We start from the raw sequence: 15,854 nt of genomic DNA, 5'->3' as shown, positions 1-15,854 counted from the left end.
ATTTATTCGTCTTATATCAAGATAATGAATTTAAAAAATGACATGGTTTTGTGGTCCAGGATCACATGTGGAATATATAAGTATACTGTATATGTTGTGTATTTTTATTTATTTCTCAATTCCCTCTATTTAGAAAGACTAAATATTTAGAAATATAATATTATATATTAAATACCAATATATATTGTAATAATATTTTTATATTTTCAGATAGACAGAATTGTTCTTAAGATTAAAGACCAAAGCAATGAAGAAACATGCAAGGAGTTGGATGTCATTACATCAGAACTCAAGGACAAGGAGTTTACACTCACAGGGTGTAAAACAGTAAGCATTTACACACACTTTACATTGTTGAAATATACTGACTCCAACAAAACAGCAAAAAAAATTTAATAGCACCAGCTTGTCTTGTCTGAAAGACCAGCTATTATCAACTTGGCCAAGGTGGGAGACAAATGTTGGCGTGGATTTAAACAATTGATAGGATGTTTGGCCTCATGCTGCATTGGTCTGGTGTTTCAGAACATATCCCAGCTGGAGAAAAACATCGCTAGACTGCGTGCATCTAACACGAAGTGCAAAGAATGGCTCAGTGAGAAGATCAATGAGACTGAAGAACTTGATCGACAAAAGTAACCTATATGATTATTAGTCCTTGCTTTGTTTCTTCACCTCTACAGCAAAAATCCCTTTGATATTTTCTTAACCAACAGGGATTTCCATGAGCGAGAACTCGCTGAATTGACAGAAGCATTAGAAAAGGAAGTTCAGAACCTTCATGAGCAAATCCGAGAAGTAAGCAGCAACAAACATCTTACAATTATCCACTTGTTAAGTCATGAAAATTAGGATTGGGTGTTTTTGGTATTTTTGCATTATGTTTAGAGTATTGGCATGATTTTTTGTTATTTCCCTGGCATTTGAGATTGGTTAATTCATAAGCGGTGCATGACGTCAGACTTAAAGAGTGGATTGTGAAACATCGGACACAAATCGAACTCCGTTCACTCCCTGTTTAATACACTCTTTTTGGAAAGGATCAAAACCTTAAATCTCTCGTCTTTAGATGTCAGATCTGAAGCATTGATTTCCTGCTTCGGGCAGGTCCTGCTGATCGGCCGTCATTTAAGCTTTTAAAATGCTTTCCTTCAAAGGCACTATGTGCACAGATGACCTTTAATACAGCTGAGTGCTGGACTGCCCTCAGATGTTATATAGTTCATCCAGTCTAAAGCTGTCTAGATATATACAGTAAGCTTAGCAAAAGAAAAACAAATCAAGGCCTCTTTGTCCATTTACCTATCCATCCATGGTTAGGCCTGTCACCAAATCATCCAATAATATTTGGTTAAAGAAAATCTAGCCTATTTTAAATATTTGTTTTTAAAGTAACATTTAAACACCCTCCTTTCCAATCTTCAGTAAACTGTGTGACAAATTATCAAAAAATGGTCCCGGGCTGTCCCCTTGTCTACAAAAATACGTTTGTATCTTTACAGATATACAGAACATAATACAATGTTGTACCTTTTTGGGTAGAGTACTGTACCTTAAAGGGACACTCCACTTTTTTCAAATATGCTAATTTTCCAGCTCCCCTAGAGTTAAACATGTGATTTTTACCATTTTGGAATCCATTCAGCTGATCTCCAGGTCTGGCGGTACCACTTTTAGCTTAGCTTAGCATAATCCATTGAATCTGATTAGACCATTAGCATCGCGTTCAAAAAGTAACCAAAGGGTTTTGATATTTTTCCTATTTAAAACTTGACTCTTCTGTAGTTACATCATGTACTAAGACCGACAGAAAATTAAAAGTTGTGATTTTCTAGTCCGAATCAAATGCTTAACTCTAGGGGAGCTGGATAAAGAGCATATTTTCAAAAAATGTGGAGTGTCCCTTTAAGGACCTATTGTGTATCTTTTAAAGATACCGTTAACTATTTGTACCCGTATATTTAACTGATACAAAATAGGTCCTTAAAGCTACACAACAGGTCCTTAGAGTATAATATTGTACTCCAAAATGTACAACATTTCAAAATGGTTGTATACCCATAAAGGTACAAAAATGATCCTTTGAGGGTACCACCCCACAGAAAAGGTACAGTTTTAAACTTTTTTACTGTTTTAAAGGCCCTAAATGTACCATTTAGATGCAGTTATGTATACATTTGATATCAATATGTACCCTTGAGGTACCAGTGTGCACTCTTTGGTACCAAGACGTACCTCTGAGGTAGCTAATAGGAACTCTTTAAGTGCAAATGTGTACTTTTGGAAGGGGTACCGCCCTAGTGACAGCTAGGGACTATTTTTTGACAATGTAAAATGTAATAAAAGGTATAATTTATTGCACAAAATGTGTGGTCATTTAATTAAAATGTTAATATATTAAGATACTATTTGGATTGTTTATGGTAACATGCAATTTATTCATATTAAACAGTGACATGCAGCTTTTTAATATTAAAGTAATCGGTATTTAGTAAGTAAGTAAGTAAGTAAGGTTTATTTATATAGCACCCACCACGGATACAGAATCACAAGGTGCTTTACAAAGTACAAGAATAAAAATACACAGAGATTTAAAAGAAGCAGAAAATTAAAAACGAAAAATGTATAATTATAACATAAAATGCCTGATCAACTAAAAGCTTGGCAAAAAATAACTTGTGACGTAAGCAGGTTCAAGCTCACCACGCCCTTGTTACGATCTCACCACACACTTAAGCCGGGTACACACCAAAAGATAATCGGGCTGATTTTGGGGCTGATTTCCCCCCTTCCGACAATCCTAGTTATGTCCCGAGTATAGCGAAGGTTTCACAGATTATCTCATCAGATTGTCCCTTCATGTGAGGTGTGTTAAGAGTGTCCAAACCTGCTCGGAAGAACGTCGGAGCCGCGCCGATCGCGAATCGTAAATATTCAACATGTTGAATATTTACGATCAGAAATCCTGATGTGTGTGGGGAATCCCGAGGACAAACGCGAGCACGCTATTGAGATTATCACGTGAAACGAAACCATATCCAATCAGAAAGCGAGATGAGGGAAGACAGAAGCAGTCATGGTGCAGCACAAAGGCCGCTTCTCAATCCGTAGGTCGCATTTCCAGGCTGTATATACGTCATCAAGACTGTCTTATTTCAGAATATATAAAATTGGCTATTATTCGTTGTTCATCGTATATTGTTTTAATAAACTTATGACTTGTGAATGTAATGCTCAGTTAAATTGAATAAACCAGGTTTCATGACGTATGCAGCCTGCATATGCGACCTCAGCAGGCTACAGCCTTCGGATTGAGAAACGGCCAAAGTGAAGTTGATGTGGACAGCAGAGATGGAGGATCAGCTTGTTGATTTGTGGCAACAGCACGAATGTTTATACAACGTGTCTTGTAAAAATTATTCCAAGCACTATCATTGAAATGTCTTCCTGCATATCGTCCGCCATGCTTGTTTTGAAGTCTTGCGAGATTTTGTGGGATTTCCTGTGTTCACAGTCGAGACTCTGATTAAAAATCTGTTTGTGTGTGGTGTGCTGTCTTTAACACATAATGGCACACCACACACTATAGGAGCAAAACGGACAAATCTAGGATTTTTTATCCTCAAGTTTGTGGTCCGTCACATTTTTAAAATCTTATAAGATGTAAAAAATCTTCTGGTGTGTACCCAGCATTAGTTCGTCCCCTCTATCTCCATTGGGATCTGCCCACTTTTCTTGCATTTTTCAAATATTGCCAGTGGGTGGAGTCACGCTCTGACCAGGGGTTTAGTTACTCTTTAAAGGAGGATATGCTTAACTGTCAATAAAAGGTTTCATCATAGTGGTCTTAAAGGAAAACACCACACTGTAAAAAAATACTTTGCTGCCTTAAAATTTTTTGTTGAATCAACTCGTATTTACAAGTCATTTCAACTTACTATTATTTATCTTGACTAGAGATGAGTTGTTATAACTAGAGTTGAGTTGTTATAACTTATAAAATTAAGTTGACTTTTCTCAACTATATTTTATAAGTTATGACAACTCATCTCTGTTGACATGACTTGTAAATCTTTGTTGATTCAACAAAAAATTTTAAGGCAGCAAAGTATTTTTACAGTGCACCGTTTTTCAATATTTTACTATGTTCTTACCTCAACTTAGACAAATTAATAAATACCTATCTTTTTTCAATGCATGTACTTTTAATTTTTGTACAGCGCCTCGAGAATGTGTTAGCATTTAGCCTAGCCCCATTCCTAGCCTATGGCTCCAAACAGGGATGAATTTAGAAGCCACCAAACACTTCCTTGTTTTTCCTATTTAACGACTGTTACATGAGTAGTTACACGAGTAAGTATGGTTGCACAAAATAAAACTTTTGTTTGGAGCCATAGGAATGAATGGGGCTAGGCTAAATGCAAACACATTAAAGAAGCGCTGTACAAAGATTAAAAGTGCACGCATTGAAAAAAGATAGGTATGTGTTAATTCATCTAAGTTGAGGTAAGAACATAGTAAAATATTGAAAACGGTGGTATTTTCCTTTAAAACTAGATTTTGGCAATGAAATATGGCCTGTACATGTCTTTGTGAGATTGGCACATCTAAACCATCACCTCGAGCAGGGTGAAATTAAACCTGTCTGAGAGTTTCCTAATACTACACGAAACTTTGATTTATCCTCAGATTGAAGACGAGATAGAGGAGGAACAGAAAGTGAGAAATGCTCTTTCAGAGCCTGTAACTAAACTGTCAAACATCTTCAACACTCGGAGGAAAGAGGAAGATGATGCGATTGCAGAAAAACATAGTCTGTCTGAACGGTACATTTGCTTCTTTAGCGTCTTTCTGCTTCACCTTCACTGTGACTAACTTGCTAAGATCATGCAAACAGCTTACTGTAATTCAAAGGATCATTTTCTTTCTTTGTTTCAGGTTACAGGAGTCTAAACTGACACACGAGAAGCACATTATATCCACTGGCAAATCTAAAATTGAAATCAAAAATATGAAGGAAGAGGTTAAACAGCTTCATGACGCTAATATGTACGGTCAGGTCCACTGTTATCAGCTCAGTTTCACAGAACAATGAAATAGATTCATACATTTATCATTTGTGTTAATTTTTGCAGAATAAGTACAGGTTTGTTTAAAAAACAACTTGAGGAGCTTGAAGCTCAGGTGGCCATGGAGAAGATGAAGAGGTATTTTTAACATCTGCAATTTAATCTTCCAGTAAAAAGAGTCAAGAATAACCTCCATGTGTTTGCACACAGAGCAGCGTGTGATGATGAAAGAGAAAAAATATATCAGGCTCTCAAAAAGTTCAAAGAGGAACACGAAGAATATGTGAGTGAGCTGAATGATGCCATTGAACTAACAGAGAGGAGATATGAAGAACTACTGAAGGAGGTCTGACACCCTCGCCGCTCATCTGATCAGATTTTTTACAAAAAGAGATATAAATTTAAGGTATGTTGATGTTTGTGTAGGAGAAGAAACTCCAGGATCATGTATTATTGAGTTCAACGATAAAGGATCTTGCGAAGGAGCTGGCCGACACTGAAGAAGAAGGAAAACAACTGGAAATCAACTTCCAAGCTGAAATCCTACGGTTCACGGTATAAGAAAGCCTATCGATTCATGCTGAAACACAAATATATTATATGGCCAAAAATATGTGGACACAAACTCAAAGCAACAATAGTTCCCGAAGGTTTTCGGTGGGGTGCAGGCCAGTAATGTTCTTTCACACCAGACTCATTGTTTTATAAACCTCACTTTGTGCCTTTATTCGCATTAAAGGGCATGACCAAACCCATTAAAGGGATACACCAGTCAAAATTACCCTATGATTTACTCACCCTTAGACAATCCGAGATCACATGTCCATCATCTTTCAGACAAACACATTTGAAGTTATTTTAGTAAATCTTTTTGCTTTTCCAAGCTTTATAATGGTAGAAAACAGGGAACAGGGAACAATTTTCTGACTTTAAACCCCAAAAAAGTGCATTTATCCTTCACAGAGGTAATCCACATGGCTCAAATATGGTAATAAAGATCTTCTGCGGGTAATTGATGTTATTGTGTAAGAAAAATATCCATATTTCAAACAATATATAATCTGTTATAACTAGCTTCCGGTAATGGCGCCATCTTGGATTTTTGCCATATGTACATTGTGCAGTGACTTTCGTGAGTCCAAGATGGTGTCATTACTGGAATTTGCTAGCTAGCAATTGAAATTTTTCTTACAATATCACATCGAGTACCCACAAAATTAACCCTTTGGGGCCGTGTGGATTACTTCTGTGAAGAATGGATGCACTTTTTTGGGCTTCAAAGTCAGAAGTTGTTCCCTGATCGTTATTTTCTCCCATTATAAGCTTGGAAAAGCAAGGACATTTACTTAAATAACTCCAGGGGCCCTATTTTAACGATCTGAAACGCAAGTGCGAAGCGCAAAGCGCAAGTGACTTTGTGGGCGGATCTTGGGCGCTGTTGCTATTTTCCTGGCGGGAGAAATGAGTCTTGCGCCGGGCGCAAATCAATAAGGGGTTGGTCTGAAGTAGGTTCATTATTCATAGGTGTGGTTTGGGCGTAACGTCAAATAAACCAATCAGAACGCTATCCAACATTCCCTTTAAACGCAAGGGCGCAAGTTCCATGGCGGGTTGCTATTATTATGACGGATTTGACAGGCGCACGCCAGGAGCGGTTCACAGCCGAGGAGACCCACGTTCTTGTAAGAGCAGTCAAAGACAGAGAAGTTGTTTTGTATGAGGATAGGAGAAACCCGCCCAAATCAGCGTCGGTTAAACAGGCGTGAGAGGAAATAGCCGCAATTGTCTCATCAGCTGCGCCAAGCACTACAATGATGTCAGGAGACGGGGGGGATCCCAAGCTTGCCAGCTTAAATCGGGCAGTTCGGGCACACAGGAGGACATCGCTGCGTCCACCCTCACCGCTGAAAGGGTTTGGGGGCTTTGAATCGGACACAAGAAACGCAAGCAAGGTTCAACCCCAAAGTACACTTACAAATCAAGTTCATATTTTTTTATTTTTTTTTATTTAACCTTTATTTAACCAGGAAAGTCCCGTTGAGGTTAAAAACCTCTTTTTCAAGGGAGTCCTGGCCAAGAGGCAGCAAAAACATAGTCAGTTACATTTATAAAAATTTTTACAATACAAATAATTAAAAACATTTAAAATTTATACAGATCATTTCAGGGTCTCTCAATCTGGCCTTAAAAACATTTAAGGAAATAAGTTCCGATAATTTAAAGTCTTTTTGCAAAGAGTTCCATGCAGAAGGAGCGGAGTAAACAAAAGCCATTTTTCCCAATTCTGTATGGGCAAATGGAACCAAAAGCAGCAAGTTATCGTTTGATCGCAATGAATAAGAACCAGCACTTCTCCATGTTATTAAATTACAGATGTAAGATGGTAACAGACCCAGCATGGCCTTATAGATAAAAATATGCCAATGCCCTGATCTCCTGTTAGACAATGATGGCCATCCCACTCTGGAATACAGTTCACAATGATGAGTTCAGTTTTTACAATTCGTAATAAATCTCAGAGACGCATGATAAACAATGTCAATCTTATACAAACATTGTGCTGAAGCGGTCCTATACACCAGGTCTCCATAATCTAAAACAGATAAAAATGTTGCTGTAACTAGCTGCTTTTTTGCTTTAAAAGAAAAACAAAATTTATTGCGAAAGAAAAAGGACAGTTTAAGTTTGAGTTTCTTCACAAGGTTGTCTACATGAGGCTTAAAAGTGAGAGCATCATCAAGCCAGATACCAAGATACTTATAAGAATGAACCAACTCTATAACATTTCCAGTCAAAGTGAACACAGAAGGAGGAGCTTGAAAAACCTTCTTGCTATTTCTAAACAGCATAAGTTTGGTCTTATCAGCATTGAGAACCAGCTTAAGCTCCAATAGTGTATGTTGAACCACATCAAAAGCCTTCTGTAAAGACTCAACCGCTTTAGCTGGGGTTGATCCAAAACAATAAATAATCGTGTCATCAGCATAAAAATGCATATTAGCATCCGACACATTTTGGTCTAATTCATTTATATACATAATAAACAACAGAGGACCTAATATTGAGCCTTGTGGGACCCCCTTGTGAACCTTCACTAATGCAGAACATAGACCGTCACATTTAATGCACTGAGTCTTGTCCCTAAGATAATTCATAAACCATGAAACTGCAAAATCAGACAATCCCAAACAAAGAAGCCTATGCTTTAGAACAGCATGATCCACTGTATCAAAGGCTTTCGACAAATCAAGAAAAATCGATGCACAAAATTTCTTTCCATCAAGAGCTACAAGTATATAATTAATTACTTTTGTAACCGCAGTGATGGTACTGTGATTTTTCCTAAAGCCTGATTGCAGTTTAGAAAGGAGTTCATTTGTGTATGAAAACTCTTTTAATTGGTCAGAAACCAATACATTAAGGTTTCTTATGAAAACATTTTAATTATTATTTAGATAAAATAAACGTAATACAGCCACACAACAAACTTATGAAAATATTTTAATCGTTATTTGCATGATAATTGTTTAACGCTGCCACACAAAATAAATAAAAACTATCACCACAATGCTCACCACAATGATTTCCCCATCTCATGTATTAATATTTTTTATTGTAACAATTTATGATTTAATGATTTCCCTTATCTTATATTTTTTATTGTAACAATTTATGATTTGCAAAAATAACTGTTGCATCTGTGTAGATTAGATAAGCAATGCGCGTTGTGCACGCTATACATTATGGTCAAGCATGCGCCCTTAAAATAGCATAATGAACCATGCGCAACGCGCCACTGACTTTAGACTAGTTTTTTTTGGTTAGTAGCCCAATTGTTTTTTTAAACTGCAAAATATCATAAGAGATGTTTTGCGCCGGAGCAAGCCTCCTTTTTTGCTCTGAAACGCCCAGGGAGCGCAAGTTCAATCCCTAGTTTGCCGACGTGCGTCTGTGGAGGGAAAAACCCGCTGTGCGCCGGTGCAAAATACATGCGTCACTGACAAAGTCAATTGCGCTGGGTGCCAGATAGGGCCCCAGATGTGTTTGTCTGAAAGATGATTGACATATGTATCTCGGTTTGCGTAACTGTACATTCACACCAGACGCGGTAGAGGCGCCTAGCACGAGTGATTTATATCTTAAGTCAATGCAAAAATGCGAATAGGCTTTCTGTTTGAATGTCTCGAATGACTAGAATTTCTTGCACGGCTTTGGCGAATAGCACGTTTTTGACACATCTACTGCGTCTGGTGCGAATGCACAGTAATGCTACGTACACACCAAACGCGGGGCATCGCATTATTTGCTCTAGATTACTCGCTGGATTTAACTTCTTGTCATGCTAATTTTTCTTGAGAGTTGAATATTTTCAACTTGGGTCGAAGACGCGTTAGAGGCGCCAAGCACGAGTGATTTATATCTTAAGTCAGTGCAAAGATGCGAATAGGCTTCCTGCGGCGTAGTACGCGCAGGAGGCGCGTCTCAAATGATTTGGAACGTGCGCGAATTGAGCATTGCCGCAGGATCTGCACTTTGGCGGAAAATCGTGCTGCGTTAACAAATCAGGAGCTTGCTCTGGTAGTGACGTGATTAGAGGAAGCCAGCAAAGTCGCAGAAGCCCCTCCCTTGACGCAAATTTCTGTGTGAATGTCTCGAATGACTAGAATTTCTCGCACGGCTTTGGTGAGTAGTGCGTTTTTGACACATCTACTGCGTCTGGTGCGAATGCACAGTAATGCTACGTACACACCAAACGCGGGGCATCGCATTATTCGCTCTAGATTACTCGCTGGATTTAACTTCTTGTCATGCTAATTTTTCTTTCGAGTTTAATATTTTCAATTTGGGTCGAAGACGCGTTTGAGGCGAATAGCGCCACGGGAGGACGCATCTGATCGCGTCTTTGCATTGACTTTGTATGTAATCTACTCGTGCAAAACGTTGAACTCGCACCTGGTGTGAACCCACAAGTAAGAGTGAGTACATCATAGGGTAATTTTGATATTTTGCAGGAGTATTGATTTAACTAGAAGCCAAATATCAAATTAATATACAAATAATCCGGCCTGGAGTCGTCTGCTGTATGGGAAGGGAATTATTATATCCTTTTGGCCATAGTGTACATTTATTACAAGCTAAATCAAATGTAATTTAAAGAGGATGTTGTTCAGCGTAGCTTTTGTTACTTTACTGGCAACCTACATAAAAGAAATGCTTGTGTTTTCAAAAGGCGGAAGCAGAATCGATGACCCAAGCTCATCTAGAAAAGGAGCAGGAGCTCAAGGTCCAGGAGTCGATTTTACAGCAGGTCAATGCTGAATTTAACATTGATCATCTTAGACATCAGACTTTGAAGAAACAAACAACAGGTATGGGCATCATTTCTATTCTCCTCATGTAGTTCAGCACACCAGCTCATGTGAAACAGCTCACCTAATGTTTCTCAGCTACTCTTGTGTTACAGCTTCTACAGGAAAGCACAGGTTTATTCAGTACTGGGTCATTTTGCCATTGCAGAGCCAAATGATTTTATAAAAATTTTAAAGCATGCACTCTAAAACTGGCTTGGTTATTTTTAACCCATAATGGGTAATTATTGGACAAAACCCACCGCTGGGTTAAAATTGACCTAGGGCTGGGTTGTTTTAACCCAACTGCTGGGTTATTATACCCCATGGTTGCATAAGCATGTGTTCTCAAAAATAACCAAACCATTTTTAGAGTGTGGGAATCAGATCCATAACAATGTTATCCAAATGCAACATGAACAGTTTTTATATTTATTTAACATTTAGACATATTTATAAATTCTTATAATTTTATTCAGATGAATGGACCTTGAATGTTTGAGTAAACAACATTAAAATGTTGGACACTCATTAAAGTCGATTCTCATTAAATCATCTATTTTTTATTCATCTGTATGTCACCAAATTAACTGTGCCAATTATGGAAATAATTATAATTGTGAAATAGTTAAATAAATCAGAAATAGTTTTTTGCTGTTTTTTTCTCGTTTAATCAAAAAAATTGTTAAGGATGGGGTAGAGCAAGTTTGTATAACTTGTACAATTTTATAAAGACATGTTATACAAAATAGTCACCAAAGTTTCACAATAGAAGTGTTTGTATACCCAATTTTTTCCTTGAACAGCCCATCTCAATACTGCTTTCTATAGGAAATATTATTTGTAAATGTGTAGAGTATGTCATTCAATTATTTTTATATAATGACATACAACATCCAACATTACAAATACAGTATGAATGCCTGTAGGTCACTCCCACAGTGTAAAAATCTTTTGTTGCACTTACATTTTCAAGTTTATTTCCACTTTTTAACTAATTAAATTACAATTAATTTAAACTTTTTTGACTTAAAGGAAAACACCACCATTTTTCAATATTTTACTTTGTTCTTACCTCAACTTAAACAAATTAATACATACCTATTTTTTCAATGCTTGTACTTAATCTTTGTACAGCGCGTCGTGAATGTGTTAGCATTTGGCCTAGCCCCATTCATTCCTTAGGATCCAAACAGGGATGAATTTAGAAGCACTTCCATGTTTTCCCTACTTAAAGACTGTTACATGAGATACAAGAGTAAGTATGGTGGCACAACCCAGTCTCACACCCATGGTGTCAATATTTGACGACACTTGACCATGCGTCGGTGTGTTGGCGCGGAGGGTATACCTTTCGCGTCATTTTTTGACGAGCTGGGGACTTCAATACTGTTGCGTCCGTTGCATTCTCTTTTCCTGTTTTCTTGCCATTTTCGCGTCGGTTTAGGGTTAGATTTACATAATGACATCCCTACCCAAACCTAACTCTAACCCCAACGCCAGGTGACAACTGTTTAATTTCGCGTACCTAACTCTAACCCCAACGCCAGGTGACAACTGTTTAATTTCGCGTACACTGTTTAATTTTGCGTAATCTAACCCTAAACCGACGCGAAAATGGTTTGAAAACAGGAAAAGAGAATGCAACGGACGCAACAGCATCGAAGTCCCCAGCTCGTCAAAAAACGACGCGAAAGGTATACCCTCCGCGCCAACACACCGACGCATGGTCAAGTGCCGTCAAACACTGACGCCATGGGTGCGAGACTGTGTTAGGTGGCACAAAATAAAACGTGGCGATTTTTTAAGCAGATAAAAAATACGGCTTCTAAATTCATCCCTGTTTGGATCCTAAGGAATAAATGGGGCTAGGCCAAATGCTAACACATTCACAACGCGCTGTACAAAGATTAAGTGCACGCATTGAAAAAAGAGAGGTATGTATTTATTCATCTAAGTTGAGGTAAGAACATAGTAAAATATTGAAAAACGGTGGTGTTTTCCTTTAAATGTATCATTTATAGCAACTCCTTACTAGTCAAACATTTTTATTAAACTTTAAAAAAATATATTTTTTTCGGGTTTTTTTGTTTACACATGCAGCCGCCCCTATGAATATTTTAGAAAAAGGCTGTACTTGTTGTTTTTCTTTGAGCAGAATTGGAAACCCAAAAAAATAATCTCGAGCTCTCCATTCAAGATGTCACAAAGCAGACTGCAGCCCTCCTAAACCCAAAGGTTAACAAAGGTTACACTTCATATTATGCCCTAATTGTTTTTACCCGATGGCTTCATAATGTTTTTCCAACATTGCCGCCATGCAGGATGACCTGAAGAGAGACCTGGAGACCTCAAGGGCAAAGCATATGGAGATGCTGACAGCTCACGCAGCGGAGATGGCTACTGTTGAAAAAAGCATCTATGAGAGCTGGGTCATGCTGGAGCAAGTGAATATGGAAAACAGTCGTCTGCATGTGGTAAATACATACTCATATTCTGTTTAACAATCTGCTAGTCTGTAGTTTTACATATGCTCTCTATAATACCTCTGGCCTTGCAGTGCATTGAACAAATGAAGGAGGAAATATCTGATGCACAGAAAGACAAAGAGCAGTACACACAAGAAACCGAATGGATGAGAAAACAAGCGCCATCCACGTTTAGTAAGTTATGTTTATCACTCTGAGACTTTACTGTAATCCGCTTTTACAGTGTGTTGATCCAGCATGTCGGTCAATACCTGACATATATTTTTTTTTGGCGCTCTTTTTCTTTCTCAGAGAGTCTTAAAGACGCCTGGACCACAGATATGGTTCTTACTGAGGTATGTGACTAAACACTAAATCACAAAATATGATGCTATTAAAGGACAAGTTCTGTATTTTACACTTAAAGCCCTGTTTTCAGATTGTTTATGATGAAATAGAATGGTTTTGACTGGAATTTGGACATATGATGCTGGCCCGAGAATTTTCGGGTGTTTCTTGTGTCGCCTCCCACCTCTATAGTGGGTAGGTGCACTGGAACACTCCTTCCTAAAATGCATTAAACTTTCATTTACAAAGACGTGAAACTCACCGAGTGGTCAGGGGTGTTCACTGATATGCTCACACAAAAATCGCTGCAAAAGATGCTTTTCAACAGCTGTTTTGGCATTCATTGTAAACTTGTGGACCTATTTTTTCAAACGCCTCACACCCGTACATTCTTCCGTGGAGAGCTTGAATAATAGACACTCCAGCCCAAGTGGTGGCGATAATCCGCCAATGTCAATTGCAAGAATACAAACGGGTTCCCGGCGCTGAGTAATACCATACCTCACAGCACATCTAATACAAGTCAATGGAGTTGGCAAAAACTACGATAAAACCTGTTGGAATGCGTCTTTTGCAGCGATTTTTGTGTGAGCATATCAGTGAAGCTGACCACTCGGTGAGTTTCACGTCTTTGTAAATAAACGTTTAATGCATTTTAGGAAGGATTGTTCTAGTGCACCTATACAGCCATTGTAGAGGTGGGGGGTTATACATTCTCGGGCCAGCATCATATGTCCAAATTTCAGTCAAAACCGTTCTATTTCATCATAAACAATCTGAAAACAGGGATTTAAGTGTAAAATACCGAACTTGTCCTTTAAAAGAACATAAACGGTTTAGGAAAATAGAAAGGATAGTTTACCGAAAATGAAAATTCTGTCATCATTTACTCACCCTCATGTTGTTCCAAACTCGTATGAATATCCGTTGTTCTGCTGAACACACATATATATTATTTTTGTATTTTGAAAAGATCTGGGGCACCATTTACTTCCTTAGTATTTTTTTCCTACTACTATGGAAGTCAATGGTGCCCCAGAATTACTTAGTTTCAAACATTCTTCAAAATATCTTTATTTATGAAGAAATTTGGAACAACTTGAGAGTAAGTGCATGATGACAAATTTTAAATTTTTCGGTGAACCATCCCTTTAACATCCTTTTTGAAAATTTGCCTGCCAGCATTTTTTGTGATTTTCACAAAAGTTTCACTTTATTTTTCACTTCGCTTATAAACTCTTAAATATGGGTGTTTTTCTTCAAAAATAATTTTTTTAACAAAAAAATCGGATTTTTGTGAAGGATTTTCTTAGAAATCAGATTCAGAACGATTAGCAAAACATGCACAGTGTAAAATTAATAAATACATTTTTGCTTAAATTTTTTTTAATTTTTTTATTTATCCGCCATCTAGTGGATAATCACGGTATTACAGATTACCATAAAAACTCACCAGAAACATGTTTTTTTCATGCAAATGTTTTCTCTTAATTGACGAGATAACTCGTCAATGACGGGGAAAGAAGCTCCCTCAACTAAAGCCTCGTTCAGACCATTTTTTAATTTTTTGCTATGCGTCTCCCATCTCTTTCCTAATTCTGGTTGTCATAAACAAACGAGTATCATTCACTGCAGTAACTGATGTGCGCTCCACTGCTTCACTCTCATTGGTAGTCGATTCCCAAAGTCGTTAATGATTTGCATAAAGTTTTCTCAACTTTATTGCATTGCTGGACACACCCACTTCCTGTCACCATCGGTCACCTTCGCTTATACTGTATATCTGGTAGTTGCCAAGCTTCCAAACGAATGAGATAATGTTGCAATGCCACTGCTAGTCGCTGGCGGTCTGAACAGGGCTTAATAAAAGTCAAATGAGGCAAAATACTTAACCACAAAAATTGAAACACATGCTTTTTTAACTTCTGCCTTGACCCGAGATAAATCTGGTATATCATTATTAAAACACCTTGCCTCATGCTTTTATGTTTCTAGTAATGCGTTTATAACAGTTGTTTGCTTTTACAAACTGAGAGAACAGATAGCTTTACATTACAACAGCATGATCCAGATGGTGTGGATTAAGCTTCATTCATTTATTATTCAACCTAAAATATTTCTTTTAAGATGTTTGCATCTGTTCTGATGATGCGGTGTTTAGATTATGTTTCAGATGTTTATTTACAAAAAAAAAACCCACAATGAAGTAAGCAAAGCTGTCTTGTATTAGGAATCGGCAGATATGGAGCAGAAGATCATGGAGAGTATAAACGGACTCATGATCAGGATTCAAGACCGACAACATGACATCGGTGACATTAACAGCAGACTGGAGAAAGAGTTAAGAGCCATGAACATCATGATATACAATCCAAACAAACAAAAAGACTGGAAATAAACCATCCTAACAAAGATTTGAAAACACAACGTCCATTGTAATACATCAACATCTGCCAGAAATTACAGCTAGGCAAACAACCTGTCACAATAATTTATTTGTCGATTCAAATGTTTGATAAACATCAATAAACATTAATTTTTTTATAGATCTGATGACAAACGATGTAAAATACCACTGTCATCAGTCACATACATGTTACTACAATAAATTTAAAACACTA

At 37.6% G+C, this 15,854-nt stretch overlaps 1 protein-coding gene across 1 annotated transcript in view; it reads left to right on the top strand.

Annotated features, from left to right (window-relative positions):
- The window catches only part of ccdc175 (coiled-coil domain containing 175), a 17,903-nt gene extending 2,049 nt beyond the window's left edge, over positions 1 to 15,854 (top strand). The window contains exons 6-19 of the mRNA XM_055172861.2: positions 211 to 327; positions 526 to 635; positions 717 to 798; positions 4,690 to 4,826; positions 4,939 to 5,049; positions 5,136 to 5,207; positions 5,280 to 5,415; positions 5,496 to 5,624; positions 10,300 to 10,438; positions 12,576 to 12,655; positions 12,742 to 12,894; positions 12,978 to 13,080; positions 13,198 to 13,241; positions 15,464 to 15,854. Coding sequence (XP_055028836.2) covers positions 211 to 327; positions 526 to 635; positions 717 to 798; positions 4,690 to 4,826; positions 4,939 to 5,049; positions 5,136 to 5,207; positions 5,280 to 5,415; positions 5,496 to 5,624; positions 10,300 to 10,438; positions 12,576 to 12,655; positions 12,742 to 12,894; positions 12,978 to 13,080; positions 13,198 to 13,241; positions 15,464 to 15,631 — 1,581 coding nt within the window. The 3' untranslated portion in view covers positions 15,632 to 15,854. The remainder of the gene's footprint in view (positions 1 to 210; positions 328 to 525; positions 636 to 716; positions 799 to 4,689; positions 4,827 to 4,938; positions 5,050 to 5,135; positions 5,208 to 5,279; positions 5,416 to 5,495; positions 5,625 to 10,299; positions 10,439 to 12,575; positions 12,656 to 12,741; positions 12,895 to 12,977; positions 13,081 to 13,197; positions 13,242 to 15,463) is intronic.

This window comes from Misgurnus anguillicaudatus, chromosome 7, assembly GCF_027580225.2.
Source record: "Misgurnus anguillicaudatus chromosome 7, ASM2758022v2, whole genome shotgun sequence".
NCBI classification, from domain to species: domain Eukaryota; kingdom Metazoa; phylum Chordata; class Actinopteri; order Cypriniformes; family Cobitidae; genus Misgurnus; species Misgurnus anguillicaudatus.
This window is presented reverse-complemented; position numbering and strand designations above follow the sequence as displayed.